This window comes from Nannospalax galili, unplaced genomic scaffold (genome assembly GCF_000622305.1).
Source record: "Nannospalax galili isolate Female #2095 unplaced genomic scaffold, S.galili_v1.0 scaffold459, whole genome shotgun sequence".
NCBI lineage: Eukaryota > Metazoa > Chordata > Mammalia > Rodentia > Spalacidae > Nannospalax > Nannospalax galili.
The window spans coordinates 1,347,029-1,371,554 of record NW_008344211.1 but is presented as its reverse complement, the minus strand read 5'-3'; the positions used below and the strand labels follow the sequence as shown (position 1 = coordinate 1,371,554).

At 52.6% G+C, this 24,526-nt stretch overlaps 1 protein-coding gene across 10 annotated transcripts in view; it reads left to right on the top strand.

Moving 5' to 3' along the window:
- Nucleotides 1–19,494, top strand: part of Banp (BTG3 associated nuclear protein) — an 89,804-nt gene extending 70,310 nt beyond the window's left edge. For 2 of the 10 annotated variants that reach the window (XM_029567132.1, XM_029567130.1), the window contains 7 exons: nt 1,936–2,066; nt 3,692–3,763; nt 4,345–4,383; nt 4,677–4,715; nt 13,749–13,874; nt 16,879–17,022; nt 18,932–19,494. In XM_029567132.1, the coding sequence (XP_029422992.1) occupies nt 1,936–2,066; nt 3,692–3,763; nt 4,345–4,383; nt 4,677–4,715; nt 13,749–13,874; nt 16,879–17,022; nt 18,932–19,003 (623 nt within the window). In that variant the 3' untranslated portion in view covers nt 19,004–19,494. The remainder of the gene's footprint in view (nt 1–1,935; nt 2,067–3,691; nt 3,764–4,344; nt 4,384–4,676; nt 4,716–13,748; nt 13,875–16,878; nt 17,023–18,931) is intronic. The other 8 variants (XM_008840559.3, XM_008840555.3, XM_008840561.3 and 5 more) reach the window with 6 other exon arrangements.
- The last annotated feature ends 5,032 nt before the right edge of the window (nt 19,495–24,526 follow it).

The window sequence follows — 24,526 nt, the reverse complement described above, 5'->3', positions numbered from 1 at the left end:
TGTGTGTATGTATGTATGTGTGTGTGTATGTGTGTATGTGTGTATGTATGTATGTATGTGTGTGTGTATGTATGTGTGTATGTGTGTATGGAGACAGGGTGTCACTGTGTAGCTCTTGTTGGCCTGGAACTCATAGAGATCCGCCTGTGTCTGGGATTTGTTTTTTAAGACAAGGTCTTGCAGTATGTCCCAGGCCGATCTCCAGCTTGTAACCCTTCCCTTTAGCATCCTGTGTGCTGGGATTCAGGTGTGCCCAGCGAGGCTAATGTAATTAAAGATGAACTAGAAGACAAACCACAAAATTGCCAGTTTCACAGGAGTGTTTGAAAATCAGCTTGTTCAGAGCATTGGAAACAGATTCTTTAGTTTGTGCTGTGTGGTTTTCATAGGAGCTAGAATTTAAGATGGCTGGGCTTTACTGTTTAAAACAGTGCCATGTCAGTGGAGAGCTGAACACAGCAGGTGACATCTCTGCAGTGCCCAGTAGTTCAGAGTGGCAGAGAGCCCAGCTCTTAGCTTCTCTGCCTGTGCTTCTGTGAGTCCACATGATTCATGTTGTCTTGGTGCTTTTTTAAAGCATGTGCGGAGAATGCCATGGCAGTTTGATGCTGCTGTTAAAAATACATACAAGCTTCCATCAGTAATCAGTTTACCATCCTTTATATTTCTCCTTCCAATCATAGCATTCTGCTTCTCTCCAAATTTCATGCCCCTACAGTGTTTGCCTAACAGGTTTTTGTTGTTGTTGTTTTTTACTGAAAAATCATAATTCTCTGCCACAGAAAAATAGATACATTAAAAATTAAAGAAAACATAAGTCCTAATATCTGGTTTCAGAATTCTGCCTGAGATGTTGTTACAGTTCAGAGGCTGGGATGTTCTCAGTGGTAGAACACTTGTCTAGCATGCGTGAGGCCTTAGGCTTCATCTCCAGTAGTGAAAATAAAAATTATTACAGGCTTTTTTTCTCTACTTTTTTCTTTTTGAGACAGGATCTCCCTGTAGCCACAGCTGGCCTAGAACTCTCTATGTAGATTGTTCTGGCCTCAGTATCATAGAGATCTGCCTGCCTCTGCCTTCCGAGACCTGGGATCAAAGACGTGCACCACCACGCCTGACAAAAAAATTATTATAGTTTGTATTACAATTAAAATCAGCAGCCAGGCGTGGTGGCGCAGGCCTGTAGTCCCAGCACTCAGGAGGCAGAGGCAGGCGGATCTCTGTGAGTTCAAGGCCAGCCTGGTCTACATAGTGAGTTCCAGGCCAGCTGGTGCTACAGGGAGACCCTGTCTCAAAAAGACCAGAAAAAAAACAAAACAAAACACTCCAAAACAAAATTAGCACACTATCAACCAGGTGTGGTGGTGCACTCCTTTAATCCCAGCACTCAGGAGGCAGAGGCAGGCTTTTGTGAGTTTGAGGCCAGCCTGGTCCACATAGTGAGTTTCAGGTCAGCTGGGGCTACAGGGAGAACCTGGATCAAAAAGACAAAAAAAAAAAAAAAAAAACCTATCAAAACAAAAGTATCTTACTTGGATTAAGCACAGAAAGTAAGATTCGTTGGAAATGTCTTTCCTTGGAGAGATCCCAAGCTGCAGGTGTGAAGCAGGCGATGTGGAGCAGGTTAGATCCCACACAACCCTGTTGTTCATTCCTGTGAGTGGATTCTCAGCCCTGCAGTTGTTTGGCTAGGCAGAAGCCAGGGAAGTTTGTTACACGTGTCAACAAATCTGTGCACTGCTGGCCTCTGTCACAAATCTGTTACCCTAGAGTTGCTGTTGACACTAGAGCAGAGACGGTGGGGTGAACTGAGTCTAGGAATGAGGCACCTTTCCTCTCCTTCAGGAATTGAGGGGGAGACAGGAGGGACCCAGGATGACTACATGTCATTCTGTGGGACCTGAGGATCCTGACGCCTGTTCTCATGCTCCACAGAGACCATGATGGGCACCCCTCCTCCGGCCAGCGAGCTACAGCAATCCCAGCCGCAGGCCCTGCACTACACACTGGCCAACGCACAGCAGGTGCAGATCCACCAGATTGGAGAGGATGGACAGGTCCAAGTAGTACGTACCTTCTCACTAGTGTGCCCTGGCAGGTGTGTGTGTGTGTGTGTGTGTGTGTGTGTGTGTGTGTGTGTGTGACAGGTGAAGGTGGACACACTGAGAACTCGAGGTAAGGTGGGAGTGCTTTGTTTGCAGGGGTCAGAAGACAGCCTCGCCCATGCTTGTGGCAGCCACTGACTGACCTAGTGGTGAAAATGCACCGCAGGACACTCAGAGGTCCATTGTGGTTCATCCCTTGGTCTTGCACAGATGTTGTGGTCCCTACACATGTGCAACCTTGTTGAAGGTGGCTGCTTCTGCTGGTCTTTCTAGAAGCACTGAAGTGTTTCTCAGTTCACAAGCTCAGGCACTCTTTTGCTGTGGAAGAAAAGTCTAGATGAGGGTGACCTTGGTTTCTGTGTAGGACTTCTATAGCATGTGCTGGACATAGCAGGCACTGTGCAGTGAAGAGGCCTGTCAGCTTGGGGGATTGTGGCCCTAGCTGTGGTCAGCACAAGGGCTAGGTGGAGAGTTTTGCATATTCTGGGCCCCTGTGGCAGACAGAAGGAAGGGCAGAGTTGGGAGGTGAACACTTGCAGAAGCTGCTGGAGAACAAGGGGTTTTAAGGATTGTGGGGCCTTTGAAGACAGGGCTGCCATTGAGCCCACACTCAGAGGCCTGGGGTTCGATTCCCAGCACCTACATGGCAGCTAACAACCATCTGTAACTCCAGTTCCAGGGGATACAATGCCCTCTTCTGACTTCTGTGGTAATTATATGACACACATACAGATGATATGCTCATACATATAAAATTTTTTGAAAAAGGAGATCTGGGCCGGGCATGGTGGCACATGCCTTGAATCCCAGCACTCGGGAGGCAGAGGCAGGCGGATCTCTGTGAGTTCAAACCCAGCCTGGTCTACTTAGCGAATTCTAGGTCAGCTGGGGCTACAGGGAGACCCTGTCTCAAAAAGACCAAAAAAAAAGGAGATCTGGGGTTGAAAGTGGTTAGTTTAAAGAGCTTGTTGAACTTGTGTAACTCACATGGACAGCAGCAGGCATGCTCACTTTGGGAGTAGCAGGGTCCTTGAAGGAACTCGGGCGTAGACCCCTTTGGCACACAGCCTTCCATGGACAGCAGAGTAGAACGCTGAGGACACCTGCAGCACTTTGTCGTAGGATTCGCTTAGGCCGAGATGGGGTCTTCAAGATGATTTACCTTTAATTATATGCATATGTGTATGTGCATGTGAGTCCACTTCCCCACAGAGCTCAGAAGATAGTGTCAGATCCCCTGGAGCTGGAGTTACAGGTGGTTGTGAGCTGCCCAGCCTGAGTGCTGGGAACTGAACCCGGGTCCTCCACAAGAACAGTCAGTGCTCTTAACCACTGAGCCATCTCTCCAGCCCCATTGTTTAGTAATATTTTAAGGTTCAGCAGATTTCATAAATCGTGTGCTAAGTATGTAATTTCAGAGACTGTCAGGTGGACTCAGGCTAAACACGTGTGTACAGTTGCCCTGTGCTGGCTAGAACCTGTCCTCTTGAGCTGTAAGTGGCTGGGAGCAAGTGCGGCAGGAAACGCTTCCTGTGTCCTTTGCTTTGTTTTCTTCTGATGCTTCTTGGTGTCGTCTCTTGCTGTGGATTCCACAGGGCCACCTCCACATCGCCCAGGTGCCTCAAGGGGAGCAGGTGCAGATCACGCAGGACAGTGAGGTGAGTCAGTTGTCACCCTGTGAGGTCGTGTACTCAGTATGAGGAGCCAGTGGTGTTCCAGCAGGGCCCAGGAGGCTCTCCAGGAGAAGGTCTGCCTGGCCTAGTGGGGCAGCTGGCACGTTTCCCTCATGTCCTTTATAATCAGTGGTTGTGTTTAAAATGAGATCTGAGAAGAGACGGTCTAGACTCAGAAGAGTTTGTACCCCAGGGGTATGTGGCTTCTGCCTGTTGAGACCTGAGCAGGCGGTGCTCTGACGGTGCACTTGAGTCCTGTCGTGAGGGAGCAGCTGTGGAGGACACAGGCAGTGAGCACCTAGGACCATACTGGGCTGCTGCAGACACAACCTTGTCAATCTCAAATTGTCCTAAATAAAAAGGAGACAAGAAAGATGTTCTCATTTGAGGTTCAGAGTCAAGGGACTAGCTATAAGATTTTTTAACACCAGAAGAAAACCCCTAGAAATCCAGCTTACAGTAGTGTGTGTGTTTCTTGCTATTAGGGGTTGGAAGAATGAGTGGTTTCCTGACTATCCCACATGGAACAGGGACGTTCTTACTCTTGTCTCCTTTTCACTGTGCAGGGCAATCTGCAGATCCATCACGTTGGCCAGGATGGACAGGTAAGTACTCACCCGTGCCCCTTGCCCACCATCTCGCTGTGACACCCCCCCCCCTGCATGATCACCTGTGTTCCCAGCATGAGGCCCTGTGGTGCAGGAGGGAGGTGGCTCCTGTAGGGGGAGCTCGGGCTTCTGAGGACTGGTCTTCCTCACAGGGCCACACGGGTCTGCAGGAGCGCGTGCACGTGGGGCTCTGGCCTGCATTTGTACTTTATGGGCTCTCACGGTTCTTGTCACAGAAGCTACACCCCACCTTACCCCTGTTTACTTCTTTCTGCACATTTCCATGAAAGTTTGATGGCGTTTGCACAGGTAGCTGCGTGTGGGACAAGGTAGGTTTGGTTCCTGCTTTTCTGAAATGCGGAGGGCAGCCCCTCCTTGGACATTCCTGGAATGATGTTTGTACAGTGAAGTGCCCCAGCTGTGGGTCCCCAGGAGGGATGTGCCATCTAGTCAGGGGGAGCTGCTGGTGGCCATGGGACTTTGCAGTCCGTTGGCATTTTCCAGTTTCTGTGGAAGGCTGGTTTCACCCTGGGGTCGCTCTGCAGAGTCCGGACAGATGCCATGTTTTGTAGAGCTTAGCTTAGGAAGTTGGTGATGAGAGAGAGACACACAGAGCTCGCTCACAGTCCGGGAACTGCTCCTTGTTTTCGAAATGCTCTGCTCTGGAGACCGTGTGCCTCTTCCTTGTGCCTCCCGCTTTGAGAGAGCAGCTCAGAGAAACCCAGAGCTTGTGGTGTCTGATGGTCAGCGGGGGCCTGGCCTTCGTATTGGTGGTTCCTCTCTGCTTTTGGTGACTTGGAGGTTTGTGTTTGTGGTAGAGTTTTACCACAGCAGGTGTGCCTGGGTCTTCGCGGGTGAGGAAAGCTTTTGGAGTTTCCTTGTCTCTCTGTCTCGAATAAAGTTCCACCTGGAATTAAAAACCACAGTGGGGCTTTTCAGTCAGTGCTGCAGGCAGAAGTACCTGCCTGCCCTCAGTCTCATGACTTTGCATGAGGGCAGAGAGTCCAGCATCTGTTCTGAGGCAGCCCAAGCCACAGCCACAGGCTCCCAGGCAAGAACAGTCAGGCTGCGACAGCTGGTGCCCGAGTCTTCACGGCAGACACCTGGTCTGCTCCTTCTTGCCACCACCTCAGAAGCCTGTCACTGGGCTGTGACCCCTCTCACTTTCTGCTCTAAGCAGCCTGTCTGCAAACGACCAACTTTAAAAAGTGTTGCTGCTCACCTCACACTAAGCAGACATGTGCTTCCTTCCCACCCTGCTCTCGGTATCACGGCCAAGGGCACTGCTGCACCTGCAGGATGTGAGCGCTTGGCAGTCTCTTTCTGAGCAGTGCTGCTTTCTGGAGTGCTCATGAGGCTGCTGCCCTCTGGCAGGTCCGCAAGCGAGTCCCTTTTTGTTTTCCACCCGTGGAAATTGTTTTCGTTTTATCATCTGGCCAGCTCTCAAGTCTGTTCAGTGACCTCATTCAGAACAGCTTCAAACTGACCAGAGAATTATGAAACCGAATGATGGTTCAAAGGCTCAAAGACCCCACTTACCTCTACATCCCTGATAGTGTCACAGAGCCCAGACCTGTGCTGGGGAGAGTCACCCTTCTAACTGCTCCTCCCAGGCCCACAAGAACACTGTGCCTGTGGCTCTTGGATTACTTATTTATTTTTATTTTATGTGTATGAGTGTTTTGTCTATAGATATGTAAATGCTCCTGTGTCATGCAATGCCAGTGGAGGTCAGAAGAGGGTGTCAGGTCCCCTGGAATGGAGTTATGGTGATTGTTAGCTGCCATGTGGGTGCTGGGAACCGAACCTGGGCCCATCCTCTGTTGAATACACATTGAGCCTGGCCTTCTGAACATTGCAGCTCTGCCTGGCCTGCCTCACACAGCTTGGGGCTCACATTGGCCTATGGTTGGGCAAGGTCATCTCAAAAAACATCTTTTGTAATACGTTAGTACCTCTCCTGCTTACTAAGTGATGGACAGTCTTTAACGGGGAAAGCAATGATGGTGTGGGCATACTTTCACACACCCAAAAGCTAAGAAGCCACGAGCCAGGGGCTGTCTGTATATATGATTTTTTTCTCTAAAGACACAGGGAACTGAATCTAGGGCCTTGCCCTTGTTAGGCAAGTGCTCTCCCACTGAGCCCTATCCCTAGTCCCTCCCCTCTCCTCCCATTTTGAGACAAGGTCTCACTAAATTGCCCAGGCTGGCCCTGAACTTATTCCAGAGCCCAGGCCTTGCTCTTACTCTGTGGCCCAGGTAAGCCTTGAGACTGGGATCATCCTGCCTCAGCTTCCTGAGTAGCAAGATTATAGGCCTGCACACCAGGCCTAGTTGTCCATGAATCTGAAGATGGAAACTTTAGGATCATGGCGGCATGACTAGTGGCCCTGCTTTTTAACAGCACTGTGTCACTGAGTGAACTGTGGTGGCAGCAGACCAGTGAGTGTCCTCAGAAGGCCAGAGGTGGCACCCGTGGCTGCCTGACTGGCCTGCACCTGAATGTGTGAGGTGACCACCATCCAGCCACCATGAGAGGAAGCAGACTGGCCCCTGACCGCCACCAGGCCGCCGTGAGAGGAAGCAGACTGGCCCCTGACCGCCACCAGGCCGCCGTGAGAGGAAGCAGACTGGCCCCTGACCGCCACCAGGCCGCCGTGAGAGGAAGCAGACTGGCCCCTGACCGCCACCAGGCCACCGTGAGAGGAAGCAGACTGGCTCCCAAGCATCAGTTTGGGTGATGCTGTTGCCTTTTGAGCTTGCTCCAGAAGCTTCAGATCTGTGTTCCCAGCAGACCCCTCCGCTCCCAGCTGGGGAGTGTGCTGTGGAAAAAGACTAATGAGCAGCAGGTGTTCAAAGAGCCAGGGCAGGAGGAGAACGCTTAGCCTAGAGACTGTTCCCTTCGCAACAAAAGCTGAAAAAGAAGGGATTCAATACAGACGTTCTCCCTGTGGTCTTACGTTGCAGCGAGGCTTTTGTGGTTCTTGGTGTGACTTGCCATCACTCTCCTCCCTCTCTGACCAGCCTGTCACAGGCAAGGGTGGCTGCGGCAGGGCCTTCAAGGCCTCTTCTGTTCTCTTTGTTTCTATTGGTCCAGTGAACTTGAGCAGTGTCCAGGGTTCTGTTTCCTGTCGGGCAGACTGTAGCTCGGAGTAACAGACAAGGTAGCATCTATGCCGTGTGCACAGAGCAGCACGCCCAGGGCTCCCTTTTACCACTGCCCTCGGGTGGCCTGTGTGCTGTTGGACTGGAGTCCCAGGTCTCTGACTGGTTCTCCTCACACAAGCCTATTCTGGCATCCTCTTCTGTCCCAGGTCCTGGTCCTTTCCGTTCAGGTTTATGCTGAATGATGGAGCTGTGAGGTCCTCTGGCAATTCAGAAATGACCAACCATTGGCATTAGACTTTGGCCTGACACCCCCACCCCCCACCCAGACTAGACCCCTGCCCTCCAACCAGAACACACCCATCAGGAATGTTCTCTCTATGTGTTTTGGTACCTCTCCCAGCTCCAAGACCCCTGGTCATCTAGCACCTGTTCCCCTTGCCTGCCTACTCGTCCTGTTTGCCTGCCAGCCTTGAGCACTGGTGTAGAGTGTACATTGACTTCCTCACTGGGAGACGGTAGCTTGAACGCCATCTCTGGACTGGGCGACTTCTGAGGTAGAGCCACTGTGAAGCAGGAGCCCTCCCTTGTGCTGTGGCTTGTTTCTAATACCCAGTGTTACCATGGCGACAAGGACACCTGTACAGAGCAGCAGGGCTCCGCTCATCTCCCAGGGCCACTCGAGCACGGAGTGTGACTTCTTGGGTATTTTGTTGTTTGCAGAAAGAGCCCTCCGCCCCGAGAGGGCTCCGTGTACCCAGAACATTCCACTGTGTTTTGAGCTCTTGGCCTTAGGTTGAAGTAACCTCTTGTTGACCTCAGAAGACTTGTCAAGAGCAAACTCGCCATTAAGACCAGCTACCACCGTCACCCTTAAAGGAAGCTTCTGACTTCATTGTGGTTGTGTTTGAAGACAGCCCCAGTGATTTAGCAGAGACACAGCTTGTTTCTACCACAGGGCCTGAGTCTCTGGGGTGTGAGGGAACAGCTCTGGCCCTGCTCTGGGCTCTCTCAAGAACGACCAGTCTCTCCTGCCTCTCGCTCTGCTCTCAGCTCCGTGCCCAGAGGCCAGGCTGAGTGCTGCACTCCTCGCTAGCAGAAGCCCCAGGCCACAGAGCTCCAGGAACGCTCAGGGCTTCAGGAGGCCTGGGCCTGGGAACATGGCTCAGGTGGAGAGCATGGTGAGCCTGCTGGCGCTTGGCCTCCCCTGTACAGGCCTGGGCGTGTCTGCAGGGCCTTTCCTTTACCAAGGGACACATGCGGCTGCCCCCTCCATGCCACATTAGGCTGTCTGAAGGATCTGTTCTTCCCAGTTCAGAACTAGAGTTAGGCTTTCTAAGTCATCATCACCGACTGGTCTCTTGGATTGTGGTGACTCCTGTGTGTTGAGTTGCTGCAGATTCCTGCTGACATCCAGGAGTCTTTGTATGGATCCAGCACCCCCCTCTGCCATCCCTGTGTGAGGGGACCCATAGATTACGAAGAGGGCACCAGGGGAGGAGCTTGGGGGTGACCGCTGGTGCTTTGAAGGGCAGTGAGCTGGCCCAGAGAGCTTCAGGAGAGGTTGTGAGCCCCTGGAGGCCTCAGATGTTACGGGAAGTTCTCTTTAGTAGGAGGTTCAGCCGAGGGCCGTGGCCCTCAAACCACTTGTTACTGCTGGAATCTTAGAACAGAAGGAAGACTCTGCAGTTCAGAGGTACACAGGAGGCCAGGCCACCTGTGGAGGCGTGCAGAGAAAGACAGGTTCTGCCTGTGCTCCTTCCGGAGGCCTTTCTGCTGGTTGCACTTGGGCCTTGGTAATCCTGTTTGTGGCCACGTCATCCCAGACTGCCTCTGTCATTATACAACCTTCTAGAATTGTGCTTGTTCTAAGACACTTGTCCTTGGGTTGGGGCCTGTCTCTTCTGGAGGGGCCTGCTGTCAAGTGTGGTCATCCTCAGATGTTAGAGGTTTGTCTAACGATAGAGAAAGGCCTGCAGACTCCTAATCTGCATCCCATCACGGGCAACGTGTCATTCAGTTTCCGCTACCTCAAACCCTTTTCTTCAGTGGAGTAGCAAACCCCAGCTGGGCCCACAGGGGAGCCCTGCTTTGGGGCCAGCTCCCTGCCGGGGCAAGCTCTGTGCTGGAGGTTTGAGTTGGCTTTAGAGCTTCTCCCCAGCAGCCTGCTGTGCTCTGCTGCTCCTCATGTACCTGCAGGGCCTGCCAGCTGACCTGTGCTGTGTCATAGGCCCCCTCCTGGCTCTGTGTGCAGGGTCACACTCCTCGGGGTGGTAGAGACGAGGTAGTGGGAGGGATCACCTACAACCAAGGACTCTGGACCACCCAGAAGGAAGGTGCCTTGTGAGCACCACCATAGCCCCTGGCCCCACGGAGGTTAGGAGGGGGCCTCTGACTGACCACACTGACCAATTCTGTAGTGTGGCAGCCTTGTTTGGTGTGGACATATTCGCCAAACCACTCTGGAGATGATCAGCACACTGACCCACAGAATGAAGATGGCTGCCTGTGTGCTCCTCATGGGGCCGAGGATGTTGTACCTGCTTCGGGAACCACATTTTCCCATCCTGGGTCGGAGCATCACCTGGTGGCAGGTGCTCTTACGTGATGCTTTGTGTCTGTGAAATGGAACTCAGCAGGAAATCATACCCTGTGTTTTGAAGCTCTTTTGCCCCATGATGGTTAACACAGTATGTTTTGTTCTGTAGAGTGTTTTCCAACTTACCAGAAACCCTCAGAGCCCCTCAAGCTGTGTCCTTGGCTGGTGGGAAGCAGCTGTGCATGGCCTCTGCTTAGCTCAGCTCGGCCTCTTCTGTGTGAAGTGTGCTCTGCCCCAATATCCACCAGGCACAGCCTACAGTTCCCCCTTCCACGGTGTGCATCCCATTCCTCAAGGTTGTGAAATCTCTGTGTTCCCTGCTCAGCGTATGGTGTGCTCACTTCAGTACAGTTGACACCAGTTTTACTGTTCCTGTTCCTTGTCCACTCCCTGCCCACCTGGAGGCCAGAGGCCTCAAGTGCAGAGAATATAGGAATGCTCTGGGTCTGACACTGGGTTGTTAAATCCCCACCCTGTTCACTCAGCAGGACATAAAGCTTGTTCCCAGGAACACTGCCAGTGCGGGATGATAGGGATTACCTACACATTTACATTTCTAGACTTCCGACTTTGTGGTGTTTGCTGCTCTCCAGATTGGGTTTGAGGTTTGCTTACATGCTGGAAAACGATAGGGCAAGCCAGCAAAACTGTCTGCTTCTCTTGACCTACGGCATGGGTGTCTGTGTCTCTCTAAGCTGCAGCTCGGGCTTGCTGCTGCTGAAGAGTGTGTCTCTGAGGTGCCGCTCACCACAAGTTCTGTGTTTGCCCAGCCTGCGTGCTGCTCAGCTGTTTCCCGTTGTCCACCACTGAACAGTTAGTTGATTCATGAAGCACTAAACATGGAATTCAGGGACTGGGGAGATGGCTTCGTGGGTGAGAGCACTTTCTCTGGAGATGTGAGAACCTGAACTCAAATCCCCAGCACTCATGTCGAAGCTGGGCATGGCCGTGCATGCCAGTAATCCCAGTGTTGGGGTCAGAGACGGGCAGATCCAGGCAGCTTGCAGCCAGCCAGCCTGGGTAAAGCGGTGGGCTCCGTATTGGGTGGAAGCCCCTTACTCAGTGGACTAAGACAGAGAACAGATTTTGGCCTACACAGGTGTGTGTACCTCCACACATGTACAAACACACTTATTCAAGAAAATGGAATTTGAAGATACGTGTTTCCTGGTTTCTCTCAGAGAGTTTAAAGGATTAGTAGCTGGGGAGACTGTTGATTGGTAAAGCATTTGACACACAAGCATGAGGACCTGCTTTCTGACCCTGCCCGCCCAGCACTCACGTGAAAAGAGCCAGGCTTAGGTCAAGTGTGGTGGCACAGGCACTTGGGAGGCAGAGGCAGGGGAACCAAATTGCAGGCCAGTCTGGTCTACGTAGTGAGTTCCAGGCCAGCTAGGGCTATGTGGTGAGACCCTGCCTCAGAAAAACACAAAACCGAAAGCCAGGCACGGTGGTGCACATCTGGAGCTGGCCGCCTGGTGGCGAGGGTCTGGCTGGTGGCCTGGGTGCCAGCGCTCTCCTAGCTGCAGTCAGGCGTTTCCACAGTCCAGGGCCTGTTGGAGAACCTGTAGTTTGGGGTTCTGCTGCAGGGGTGAAGCAAGCAGAGAAGTGAAGGAATTGGAGTTCACCATTAGAAGACACTCGTCCATGTCCTTGCTGTGGTGACCTGCATGGCTGTGTTCCTTCTATAGCCAAGGATCCACGTATGCAGGACTGCAGCCCACAGGGACAGGGGGCCACCTTCTTGGGCTGCATAGAGCACCCTCGTGGCCCCAGAGGAGCTCATCTTTGCTGCCCTTCAGCCAAGTCTTGGCCTCAGGGTCTTTCCCTCACCACCAGTTTAGCATCAAGGCCAAACCGCAGGCTGCTTTCTGTTCGGGAGGCTGCCTGTGCCTCTAGATGCTGCCTCCTGCAGTGGAGCTAACAGCCGAAAGCTTGGATTCGATTGCCACAGAGCATGGCAGCCCATTGTTTTACTCTCTGTGGTACACATGTGTGACCCTTGCACAGTGCTGCTTGCCTTCTGGGTGCTGTGATGGGAGCTTTTAAACACATCAGAGCACGTATGTCACAAACTTACAGCTCTCCATGCAAGCGTGCACTGGGTACTCGATATGCCAGGTGCTGTGACTTGGCCTTCCTCTCGCCTGCTTGGCGAACTCTGAGCCTCTCTTTCTTATGTATGCCCTCAGATGGGGTGCAGCATCCGGCCGCAGCGCACATCTGTCACAGGGAACGCTCGTGCTGCTGGGACTATCCTCAGCCTTGCGTGTGGGAGTGTGTGGGCACATGTCCTCTTCCTGCCCCGTCTGCTGCTCTGGGCTGCAGCTTCACAGAGAAGCACTGGGACAAGCCATGCCTGAGGGGCCTGCCGCCCCGGCCCTTCCTGCATCTCTCCTCCTCACAGTCACCGCCCCTCACCTGAGAACATTTCCATTGAACTGCTGTGGACTGTTGTGGTGGTCTTATGTAGCCCAGGCGAGCCTCCGACTCAATAAGTAGCCGAGACTGGTCTTGATCCTCCTGCTTCCATGCCCCCAGGTGCTGGGACTACAGGTGTGTGCCATTATGCCCAGCTAGAAGGTGCTTGTTTTGGGGCCCACCTGGCAAGCACCTGGGAGCCTTCTCTCCAGGTGCTGGGGTAAGGCTCAGGGATGGCCCGCACAGCAGAACAGCAGTGTCTACCCTGCTGCTGGTCACCCAGGATGGTACTCACCAACTGTGGAGGTGTGGCCAGAACCAGACAGTTCAGGTCTTCAGGCCTTCCCAGGCTAGTGACCACCTGTAAGCCTGGAGACAGGACCCGTAACCTGTGTCTTGGTCCTGGAGTTTCTTCACAGCAGCCAGCTGAGGTGGGGGCTCCCCAGTTCTCCCCACAGTTGAACAGATGTAGTCAGAGCCCCCTAGAGTCTAGGCTCTACAGCGTCCTCATTGGGAGGCAAGCTCCCCAGTTCTCCCCACAGTTGAACAGATGTAGTCAGAGCCCCCTAGAGTGCCTCATTGGGAGGCACAATAGGGAGTCAGGCCCAGCATCTCCAGTATTTAGAAGTCATGACTTTCGGAGTAGATTCCCAGCTGAGGACAGTGTCCTTTTATCACGTTCACCATCACGTGGCGCATCTTCATCTTAATATTTAAAATTCAGGCTTTCTGACGGTAACAGCTCTTCAGCTTTAACCGTGTAGAAAGTGGTTTGATTGCAGTGATGGTGGGTAGTGTTGTTGAGGTACTGAGCAGGGAGGGTGCTGGTGGCCAGCACTGTTGGGGTACGGAGCAGGGAGGGTGCTGGTGGACAGCACTGCTGGGGTGCTGAGCAGGGTGGGTGCATCTTTGCCAGAACCAGAGCACAGGCAGAGCCTTCTGGAAAGCAACTTCCCTGGTTACAGACATTTTCTTAAAAATAGCTGCAATTAAACTCGTTTATGGAGCGTGATTGCAAACCCACAGGTGCGTTCTGACACCTGACTTTAAACTTGGTGTTCCTCAAGGTGGCCTGGCTTCTAAAATTCCCAGGAAATAGCACGCCGGCCAGCCAGCCGCCCGGCCAGCCACAGTGTGTCAATGCCTCCCTTCTTTCCACCTCCTCCCCGCAAGGTGGGATCTGTGGCTTGACAAGTTGCTGCCAAGCCTATAGCCCCCATTCTGATCTCTTCCAGTCGTGGGGCCTGTGCCAGAATCCCATTCCTGTCAGCGCTGACTCAGTGGCCCAGGCTAATCCCTCCCAGCTTTGGCCTCTGGGAGGAGACACACTTGATCTGCCTGCTGGAAATGAGATGATCCAGGTTTGTAAGTGTTTCTTGTCGGGAGATGTGGGTGGCCTGGCCAGTGTTTCCCAGGGACTGTGAGAGGAAGTGCCAGGTCAGAGCTCCGGACAGCTGCAAGGCCTGTCCATGTCAGAGCCTGTGGCAAGTTAGACTGCAGCACGTCGTGAGCTCGGCCTCACAGCTGCTGCCTTGTGCCTGCTGCTGTCCGTGCCAGGGGCCTCCAGAGGCCTGAGGATGAAAGCTTGGCTTGGGCAGCCTGAGATGTCACAGAAGGGGTTAGCAGAGTCTGCAAGGTGTCTGAGCAGGTATGTGCATACATGTAGATGCATGTGTATGCACATGTGTGTGTAGGCATCCTTGAAAGGACTGGCGGCATGGGAGAATGTGCAGTTTGGTGATGGCTGGTAAAACAAGCCCCAGCAGTGAGCTCAGCCCTCCCCTCACAGCCTTGTCCCCACATTGTCCTGTTGTTCTGACACAGGGCCCTTGGGGCCCTCAGGTTTGCAGCAGTTCTGGGTGTTGGTGTCCTGGCCTCTCACTCTGACTCTTGCTGCTTTACCGCCTCTGCTGTTGGCAGTGCACATGCGGAGCCACCGTTTGCCTGTCTAGCCTACCATAACCCAAGGCAGACTAGGGAAGATCAAGCAGGCAGGAGTGGGCCATAGACCATTGCCCTGTCTGTCTGACCTTCCGTTGGGTGCTGGGTGGGAACAGCCCCTGCCTCTGCAGAGTGTGGCTTTGGTGAGGTGGGAGAGTGAACTAGGAGAGTGTAGGACCCACTGAAAACCACAGAGCTGCAGAGTGGGGAGAGGTACAGGGAAAGAGAGGTGCCCAGCCATCCTGGCTGCCTGCCTGAGGAGAGTTGTAAGCAGCTCACACAGTGGGAGGGTCTGGAAGAACCAAGGCCCTACTCTCCAAAGCAAGAGCTCCATCTACTTTCCCCCCAAATTCTTGGTTTTATTGTAAGTTTAACTGCTTGGTCAAATGAAGCAAAACCACACTGCCTGGAGAGGTGCAGTTCTGAGGCAGAGCTGGTGAAACGCTGCCTGTAGGTCAGAGTGGAGTGGGGACCAAGGGCCCCTGTGGGTGGGTTCCTGAGAAGCGCAGCTAGAAACCAGGGCGTTCCATTGTGCTCACGTTTCCTAGACGGGGGCCAAGCTTTGTCCAAAACATGACATGGATTCAGCCAGCTATTGGGCAGCTTGGCCCTCTGTGCCCTGCCTTGCCCTCCTTTGAAGAGGGTGGGAGCAGCCGGCAGCATTGTGAACAGCTGTGCCGGGGTGGTGGTGGGGTGGTGCCAAGATATTTTTGGGTAGAGATACCAGGCAAGTGTTTCTGTTGAGTTTACCTGGGAGCCAGTTACAGAGACTCCTTTTCATTAACCTGGACTTGAGCACCTGGAGCGGGGTGAAGGCCTTTCCTGATTGTGCACGGCCCCTTGCTATCTGCCACTGTGGCCCATGGAATGGCCAACCAGGATGTGAGGCTCCTGTGAGGCCCAGACTGTCCTCTCCCTGCATGCTGGCCTGGAGGAGAGCAGCAACAATTGGCAGGTCCAGAGAGGTGGACCTTATCTAAGGGCTGGGCATGTGTGGAGACAGGCTGGATGTGAGGCTGGCATTGTTGGCACTGTCTCTCAGCTCCCCTGAGCTGAGTCTGCCAGAGCCTCCCTTCATGAGTAGAATCAAGCTGGAAGTGATATACCAACCCGGCAGCTGTTGTACACTGGCACGGGAGTGGGCCACTTCCCAAAGGAATGCTCAGCATCAGTCCCTCAGGAAGGCCCTGCTGCCCCATGCCACCCTGGCATCCGAGTCCAGCGTGCATTCCTGAGGGGATAGCTATATTCAGACTATTGACAGTCATATTCCAACGGTCTTCTCACTTTTTCCCAACCATTCAAAACATTTAAAGGGCTTTTCAGTCGTTAAGAACCATCTCCACTGCACAGGCAGCGGGTTCGGTCTGGGAGCCCACACTTGCTCTGGTTTCCTAGCTCTTCATTAGCATAAAGTGGACCCGCAGAAGGGACATCCAGGGGTAAAGATGGGGGCTGCCCCAGCCTGTCCCCCTCCTCCAGGTCCATTCTGAGGCAGGGTCCTAGGTCAAGCAGGAGGCCAAGGGCTCTGTCATAGGAGGTGTGCTCCTGGGTGTCTTGTCGTCTTTGGGCACGCCCTCCTCTTGGAGCGTGCTCTGTCCTCCAGCTTCCCTGCTCTGGTAGCACTTCTCTCCTTTTTCCCACTTCCGTGTGTGTGTGTGTGTGTGTGTGTGTGTGTGTGCGCGTGCAATTGCGTGTGCATGAGGGCAAGCACCCAGGTGTACATGTGCAGTGGCCAGAAGTGGATGTCGGGCGTGGGTGTCTTCTGTCGCTCTTCACCTTATGATTTTGAGATGGGGTCTCTTACTAAACCTGGAGCACATCATTTGGCTAGGCTGGCAGGCCAGAAAATCCCAGCATCTGCCTGCCTCTGCCGCAGACAGTGCTGGGGTTGGTTACAGATGACGGCTATGTCTGGCTTTTGTAGGTGCTGAGGATTCACTCTCAGGTCCTCAGGCTTACACACAAGCAGGGTACCCACTGAGCTACCTCCCCAGCCCCCCTCGTTGCTTCTCTCTTCACATCTAGAGCTTTACTGACCTGGCGTGGGCTCTGCCACACGAGCTCTGCAGGGTTCGTTAAGCTCAGCTGGAGGACCCAGGCTCGCCAGCTGTGCTGTCTCTGCACTATGGCCGTGCAGCTGTCCTTGGTCAGCTCTCTGTGAGTTCTAGTTTATTTCTTTTATGCAGTCTTTAAAAGATGTGGATGTTTGGGGGAGAGCACCTGTGAATGTAGTGGACTCCACGGCAGTCGGAAACTCTCATACTCACCTAACCAGCTGTCTCTCTGCAGTGGGCAGTGAGGCTGTGTGACTGCAGTGTCCGTACTGTGGCCTGGGGTCTCTTGCTGCTGATGGTCCAGAAGAGGACAGGGGTCTGTCAGTCCAAGCTGCACTGACCAGCTTGACTTTGTCCCCCACTCCAGGTGCTGCAGGGAGCTCAGCTTATAGCCGTGGCCTCTTCAGACCCTGCTGCTACAGGAGTGGATGGGTCGCCGCTCCAGGGCAGTGACATCCAGGTTCAATACGTCCAGCTGGCACCTGTGAGTGACCACACGGCTGCAGCACAGGTGAGTTCTTGTCCCACACGGGCTCAGTGCCAGCTTGTGTTGGGTTTACACGTAGAGGCAGGAGAGGCATGCAGGTCAGGTTTAGGCACAGGGCTTCTGTTTACCCTTAACTCCTAAAACCGTGGTGTGAGGTCAGGTCCGGTGCAGTTTGAGATTGAGATTCCGATCTGTGGAAATGTTTATCTAAATCTGAAGCCAGATCAGAGCTCTACCCACCTACCCCCAACCGCTCCTGGAAGTCAAGAACCAAGGCCTCTTTTTCCTCTGAACTCATTGCCCACCCTGATGAAGGTCATGGCCCTGTGTGGGGCAGGCAGGCCTCTTGCAGGCCAGAGGCAGTGGGTTTCCTGTGACCTCAGCCAGCCTCAGTCGATTTTTCCTAGGAGGTGACAGTGACAGGGAGGCGGAAGGCTTAGGACAGCCTGGGCCTGCTCTGTGTGACCGAGTCTCCTGCCTTCCTTACCACACCTTCAGCACTGACAGCCCCTCTGGGGCTCCCTGTGTCCGCCCTTTCTTTTGTGTGTTGGACCTGCCATGGTGCATGCTGCTGCCCTCACAGAAGTTTCTAGTCATATGTGCCTGAGGACCAGGCTCAAGGAATGCCAGGGCAGGGGTCCCAGGGTTCCCTTCCGTGTTCCCAGGGAAGGAACTCTCGTAGCCAGGTCTCCCTGGCCACAGGCCTCAGTCATGACCCGTAAGGTTCCTGTTGTTCCTGTCAGCCTGCCGTGCACCTGCCCACTTGAACTCACTTTCCTGGAAACTTGTGATGAAGCTGTTTCTTCCTGCTGGGCTGAATACTGCAACCCATGTCTTTCCACCAGAATTGAATGTCCCCTCCTTAAAGGAGACTAGCACGTTGAGTGTCTTGTCTTTACAAAGCAGCGCCTTGGGGCTGGAGAGATGGCTCAGTAGTTAGGAACACTTGTTGCTCTCTCAGAGGATTGGGGCTTGGTTCCCAGCACCCACTTGGCGATACACAGCCATCTGTAACTCCAGTTCCAGAGGATCCTATGCCCTCTTCTGACCTCCATAGGCACTAGACACACTGGTGGTGTACATACATACATGCAGGCAAAACACTCAACGCATTTAAAGTAAATAAACATTTTTAAAAGAGCCTTAGATGTACAATAAGAGCTGTCAGTGATAGCCCTGCAGGGATGTGGCGTGGCAGCTGCCTCTGTGGTACAGGCCCTGGCCAACTCCTCAGTACCACTTCTGGGTCCACACTGAAGCATCTTATTCAATTGTTGCTCATGCTGGATGATCAAGGATTGGTGACTCATTCTAAGGTTAAAGCAGTGACTGCATTTTTCCTAATATACACCTGTGTACATCATTGACATGATCCATCTCTGTGTGTGTGTGTGTGTGTGTGTGTGTGTGTGTGTGTGTTGAGAGGGGTCTCTCTGAGCCCCATCTGGCCTGAAACTCGCTATATAACCAAGCTGGCTTCGGCTGGCCTTGATCTCAGAGAGATCCACCTGCCTCTACTCCTGAGCACTGGGATTAAAGGTATGTGCCTCCACACCCGGCAGAAACCATGTCTTTAAGCTGCCGTAGAAACTGGGACAGCTTCTGTAGGAGGGCAGTGTGATTCCCGAGAGTTAGGTCGATATGTCAGGTTAAGAACAAGACATTGGCTGATTCTAGTTATTTCCCAGGGCACCTTGAAGTAAATTGGCAGCAATGTGGCCCAGGTGGCCTGGGTTCTCTTGGGCAGGTGAGGCTGGGTCAGCACCTAGGTCGGCTCCTTCCTGTCAGATCAGGGGTAACCTGGTAGACCTAGAGCTCCTTGAGTTTTCTACCTTGTATATAAAAGTGACCACTGCTTTACAACACATGAGTGGTCTGTGGTCACGCGTGCTGGTGTGTTTTTCTAGAACAACCCTCCTTTCCCTTCTTGCAGACGGCTGAGGCGCTGCAGCCCACCCTGCAGCCCGAAATGCAGCTTGAACATGGAGCCATCCAGATCCAGTGAGAGTTCGAGGCACAGGAGAGCCTCACCTGCCGCCACCACTCACCTACTCCAGGCCCTGCTCTCCTGCTCCAGCAGGGCATCTACAGGTTCTGCTGCAGGGCATCTGCGAGCTCTTCCTCCCGGGGAAGGTCCTAGCCACCCCTGCCGGAAGGTGCCTGGGCTGTGAGCCCCGCTGCTGGTCTCTGGAGGAGAAGCATAGTAGGAGTGCATCGAGTACATTCAGAAAAACACGAACTACGATATTTTGTTTAAACAGCTTTTTTTAATTTGCTATGGTGTTTATAACAAAAATGAAAATTGAGAAAAAAAAAAAAACAACAACAAAAGCCACAGCGTGAGTAGCAACAGCCTTTGCTGTGCGCCCTGTTCAGTGTCCTGATGATGGGTGTTTGGAAGACGGCCGATGGTCCTGGAGCGCCGTGGACCCACTTTTCTAGGGGAAGTGCTCCGCACTGTAATTATGCATTTCTAATGAAATAAAATGTATTTATGGCACAGTGGCTCAGGGCTGTTGCATCTTGAAAGATGGCTTCCCATCTAGCCATGCATTTGCAGGTGCATGCACTGGAGAAGCTCTGCTCCATCCCTGTCTGCTAAGCTTCCTCTTGGTATGTATCCCTCAGAGCAGCTGGCTTCCTCTTCAGCAGGGTGGAGCTGTGCAGTAAGCCCATCCTCTTTTGAGCACACAGGCTCTGTGAGGTGCAGCCCCAGGGCTTCTTGGAGAAGGTCCTATGTAGAGGGCCATGTCTTAGCAGAGAAAACAGTTCCAGATAGATGGCGGTTGGCAGAGCCTGGCCTCCTGCCCACACCATCACAGGTCATGTCAGTGGGGCTTGTGAAATTCCAGGAGAGTTAGTCACTGACAGCAGCCCTGTGCATGGCTCTTCATATGAAGACTGTAGAGTTCCAGCCTAGGCCATTGTGCCTGACTCGTTCCATCCCGTTCAAGATTCCTAGGCTGGTCCATCACGAAGGCACTCTTAGGTGACAGAGGGCAAACAGGCAGTGTGACTGCTCTGGGTGGATCCTAATGGGAGACTGGCCACTGTGAGGATGGCCGTGAGGGGGGGAACTAGGTGAGAAGACATGGAGGCTGGAGGCCTCGGGTCTCTGTGACACATCTGGGCAGGATCCTAGGCAAGACTGGACAACACAGAGGAGATCACATCCCAGAGGGGTGTGGAGTCAGCCCACCTCCAGACAGGCAAGGCAAAAACCAGAGAACAGAGGCCCTCAGGATTAGAGATGGCTGCAGACACCACCCCCTGGAAGCTGGCGTGCTGGGAGGAGAAAACTCTCAGCAAAGTCAGGTCTTTGGAACACTGGTGATGAAGACCAGTGTGACCTACAGTTGCACTGTGGTGAACCTCCAGGGGACTGAAAACCTGTGTCCACAGGAATACCTGTGCACGCACATCCACCACAGCCCCGTTCATGGCAAATGGACACTGCATGGCCACTGTGTGAATGGTGAACAAAGCGTGGCTGTTGATGGGGTGGAAGATTATTTGACCATTGAAGGAATGAAATTCTGATTCACACTGTGATGTGATTGAACTCGAAAACATGAGTGACTGAAAGAAACCCAAGGCAGAAGAACACTTACCGGAAGATTCCGCTCATGTGAAATGTCCCAAGCAGCAAATTCACAGAGACTGAAAGCAAATTATCGGTTAGTGATTGTCAGGGTCTTAGAGCAGCATTGGGGGAACATGAGGGGACTGTGTTGCTTTGTGGGGTGGTGAAAATGCCTTAGAATTAAACCGATTTTTCTACAACCTTCCTAACATAACTAAGTTACTGGACTAGTCTCTTAAAAGGTGAAATGTTTGGTGCTCATGTTATACCTCAAGGTTATTTTTTAATAACTGGATGACATTTGACAAAAACATAAAAATTAAGATCATGCGTAGAAGATGCTCCCTGTTAAAAATTCTAAGGAATTTTCTTCAAGACCAGGAACATGAACCCAGAAGGAGTTTTCAGCCCAAGAGTCTCCTGGGCCAAAATAGGACAGAAACACATCTTAAGTGAGTTATAGAAAACTGACTCTGAGATAAAGAATAAAACTGTGGAGAACATTACTCTCTAACTTGGAACAGGCAGGAAGAGAAGTGAGTTATTTTGAAGCACTTCCTTTGCCTTGGAGGAAGGCTGGTGATACGGTACAGTCTTAAAGCTTCTGTGTCTGAAAACAAGCCGCATGGAGATATCTGTAAGCAGGTGGCCGGCACCCTGACCTGCCCCGTGGAGCCTCACCCAGCAGCCCAAGAGGGTGAGTGCTTTCCAAGTGCTCTCTGGAGCTTTCTGAGCCTTGCTGAAGAAAGACTTGGCCAGTGTTGCAGGGTAAGAGCCGTGCTGTGTGTGCTCTGATGAAATGGAATTAGGGTAAAATTTAATTAAGTAAAAACAAACCCCACAGGTCAAATAAATGGACATATGAAAGTATTTTTTCATTGAACAGCAAATTGACATGCCAAAACATGGAATACATAAAAAATATGCTTAGAGAAAAATCTAAAGATGAGACGAAGAACTACATCTAGACTCAAATAGCAAAGACCAGCATAGTTCTGTGAGAAGATCACACTTACTGGAGGATTCCATTTATGCAGAATGTCCCAGACAGTTGATAAGGCCCTGGCACAGCCAAGTCCGTAAGGATGGGCATGTTACCTCTGTGGGGCTCTCCATAGACCCTCCGGTAGCGAAGGTGAGGCTGTTTTAGAACTGCTGTTATCAGTGGGCTTAAAGATGTGTCCATAGCCGGGCGTGGTGGCGCATGCCTTTAATCCCAGCACCTGGGAGGCAGAGGCAGGCAGATCTTTGTGAGTTCGAGGTCAGCCTGGTCTACATAGTGAGTTCCAGGACAGCTGGGGCTACAAGGAGACCCTGTCTCAAAAAGCCAAAAAAAAAAAAATGTGATGACACATTGCCAGGAAAGTACTTTTCCAGACCTACCACCGGTACCCACACCTCAGGAGCTCCAGCTTTATGAAGCCTTATCTCTAAATTAGTCTTGTCACAAAAGAAAACCTCTGGACTGCATGCTTCAGTGACTAGTGCTTCTGAAGGCCGAACAAGCAGGTGGTGATTGACAGTCACAAGGGCTCCATCTCCATCTTATTTTATGGGGCAGTGCAACCTTGACACCAGACAGGGGCAAGAAAAAGATAGTAGCCCAGTGTTTGTCGTGAGTGTTCAAGCCACCCCAGGCAGCGTAAAGCATGCTTAGTGATGTCAGTTGATGATAATGTCGCCCCCCAGGCTGGGTTCAGTCCTGCATGGCTGCTGTATCTTAAATGCCATTCTAATTAATTTACTGCTTTAACATAACCATATGGTTATCTCAAGCAGAAAAAATACCATGTAAAATCCCATTCATGTTTAAATGGAAAAATTCTGTGACCAGCGATCCCCCTTAACTTGGACTGGGAAGCCCTTTCTGAGGGGTGGCGGGTAAGGGTGCCTAGCATCCTGGGCACACAGTGGTTGTAACTAGTAATGCTGTGGGGCCAGGCAAGGAGATTAGAAAGTCAGAAGTGACTGTTGCCCTCTCCGGAGAACCTGAGTGTGAACACTCGGATGTGTAGAATTGACAGAAAGCTACAGGAGGGCCCACAGCAAACCAGAGTGGACTTGTCAGAGTTGGTAGCCCACAGGCCAGTGCCCCATCAGCTCCCCTCTCAGTGCTAGAAGCAGCACAGTCACTCTAATAGATTGTGCATGAGGGACTGAAATCGCTTCCACGCCCAGAAGTAGATTTCTCAGAAGATGCCTGGGACAGATGTTACTGAAGGAAATCGAGGGCACTGTGGGGGGCGGGGGGCTCAGTATTAGGTTTCTTTCAGAAGCCAAGCAGGGATTTCTGTGGCAGTGGGCATGCTTGCTCTAGAATGTGCCTGAGCGTGTGAAAGGTGAGAATGACAAGGGACTAGAAAAATGGTTCGGTCGTTAAGAGCGAGTATCGCTCTCCCAGAGGACCGAGTTTGCTTCCCAGTACCGATGTCTGAGTGGCTCACTACTGCCCATAGCTCCTACGCCAGGGACGCCACGCCTTCTGCCTCCTGAGCACTTCACTCACACCACAGACGCTCAGACATACATTACTAAAAATAAGCGATAAAAAATCTTTAAGAATGTCAGTCTTGAACCTGTGTGCGATAGAGAGCATGGACACTGCGACTAAGGCAGACCCGCCGTGGGGTGGGGTTGGCGGAACAAGGGACATTGATTCCACAGCAGGACCGTGTGACAGCTCATGGGTTCACAGAAGTCATTCAGGGAGCCGGGTGTGAAGGAGCACAGTAAAACAAGGTGTGAACTCTGACCGACCGGAGCAAGGCTAGGAGGAGCCGGACACAAGTCTGCAGGACAGGAAAAGGTTGGCCAGTTGGAACAAATTTCAAGACTGTTTAAGGTGGGCACAGTGGTGTGTGCCAGGAGTCTTGACCCCAGGGAGATGGAAGCAGGAAGACCAGGAGTTCAGAGTCGTCCTCAGCCATATGAGACCCTGTCTTTAAAAGCAAACGGCAGTAAACTGTTGAAAGGAGATCTAACGGTGGGGGGAGCTCCATTTCCCTAGTGCTCACAGGACTCAGTGAATCTACAAATCTGTGCATGGTGAGGACAATCCCACAGTTCAAGTGAACCAGTAGGGCAGAGGACCTGCCAATGGAGACAGGATGCAACCACCATTCATTTGATGTTGGGATCCTGCGCATTGGGCAGGGGAGAAGGCAGGGTGCCAGCCAGCAAAGGCATAGAGACTGGCAGAATCCACCTCTGTCTCTGGACCCCCAGTCAGACCAGATTGTAACCATGTATCTGGCACCCAGGAGGACTCAGGTGGATGATGGATTGTGGCAGTGTGTCCTCATCGGGTTTTATCTGAGACCATTGCATCCAGCAGACAGGAGATGATGGATGGGCCATGATAGCGGCCGGGAAGCAAGTGAGCCGAGACCACGGTTTCCCAGGAGGAAGATGGCCACGTAGAGAGTGCAGAGCACTGCTGCTCGGTGGGAGTAGAGCCGCCCGACTCTGCCTGTGAGACCCATCACAAGCCCTAGGTGTAGTGGGACCTCTTTGTCCGTAACCGGCTCTGAAAGAGTCGGAGCCGACGTCTGGTGAAGAGTTCACCTTCCTGGTAAGGTGGGGGCTTTGCTGTCATCCCCAGCTGCTTTCCACGGGCCTCACCCCAGCCAGGGGCTGGGCTCCCAGTGGGCTGGGTTGTGGCAGGACTGGCCCAACAGTTTTCTCTGCAACTCCAGGCTTCAGGTTGCTGCCCATCCACATGCCTGCAGGGATGTAGGTTCTACAGGCACTTTTCCTGAGCTGGGTTAGAACTCCTTCCAATGTCCTGCATTGTGCTTGACAGTGTCATGGATGATCAAGAGGCCCCTGGCTGCCCTCTCGGTGAGTGGTCACCTTTGCATTCCTCAGTCAGGTGGCATCTAGAGTGGGAGCAAATGGCTGAGACTGGGTTACAAATCAAAGCATGGGGTAAAACTAGCCCCACAA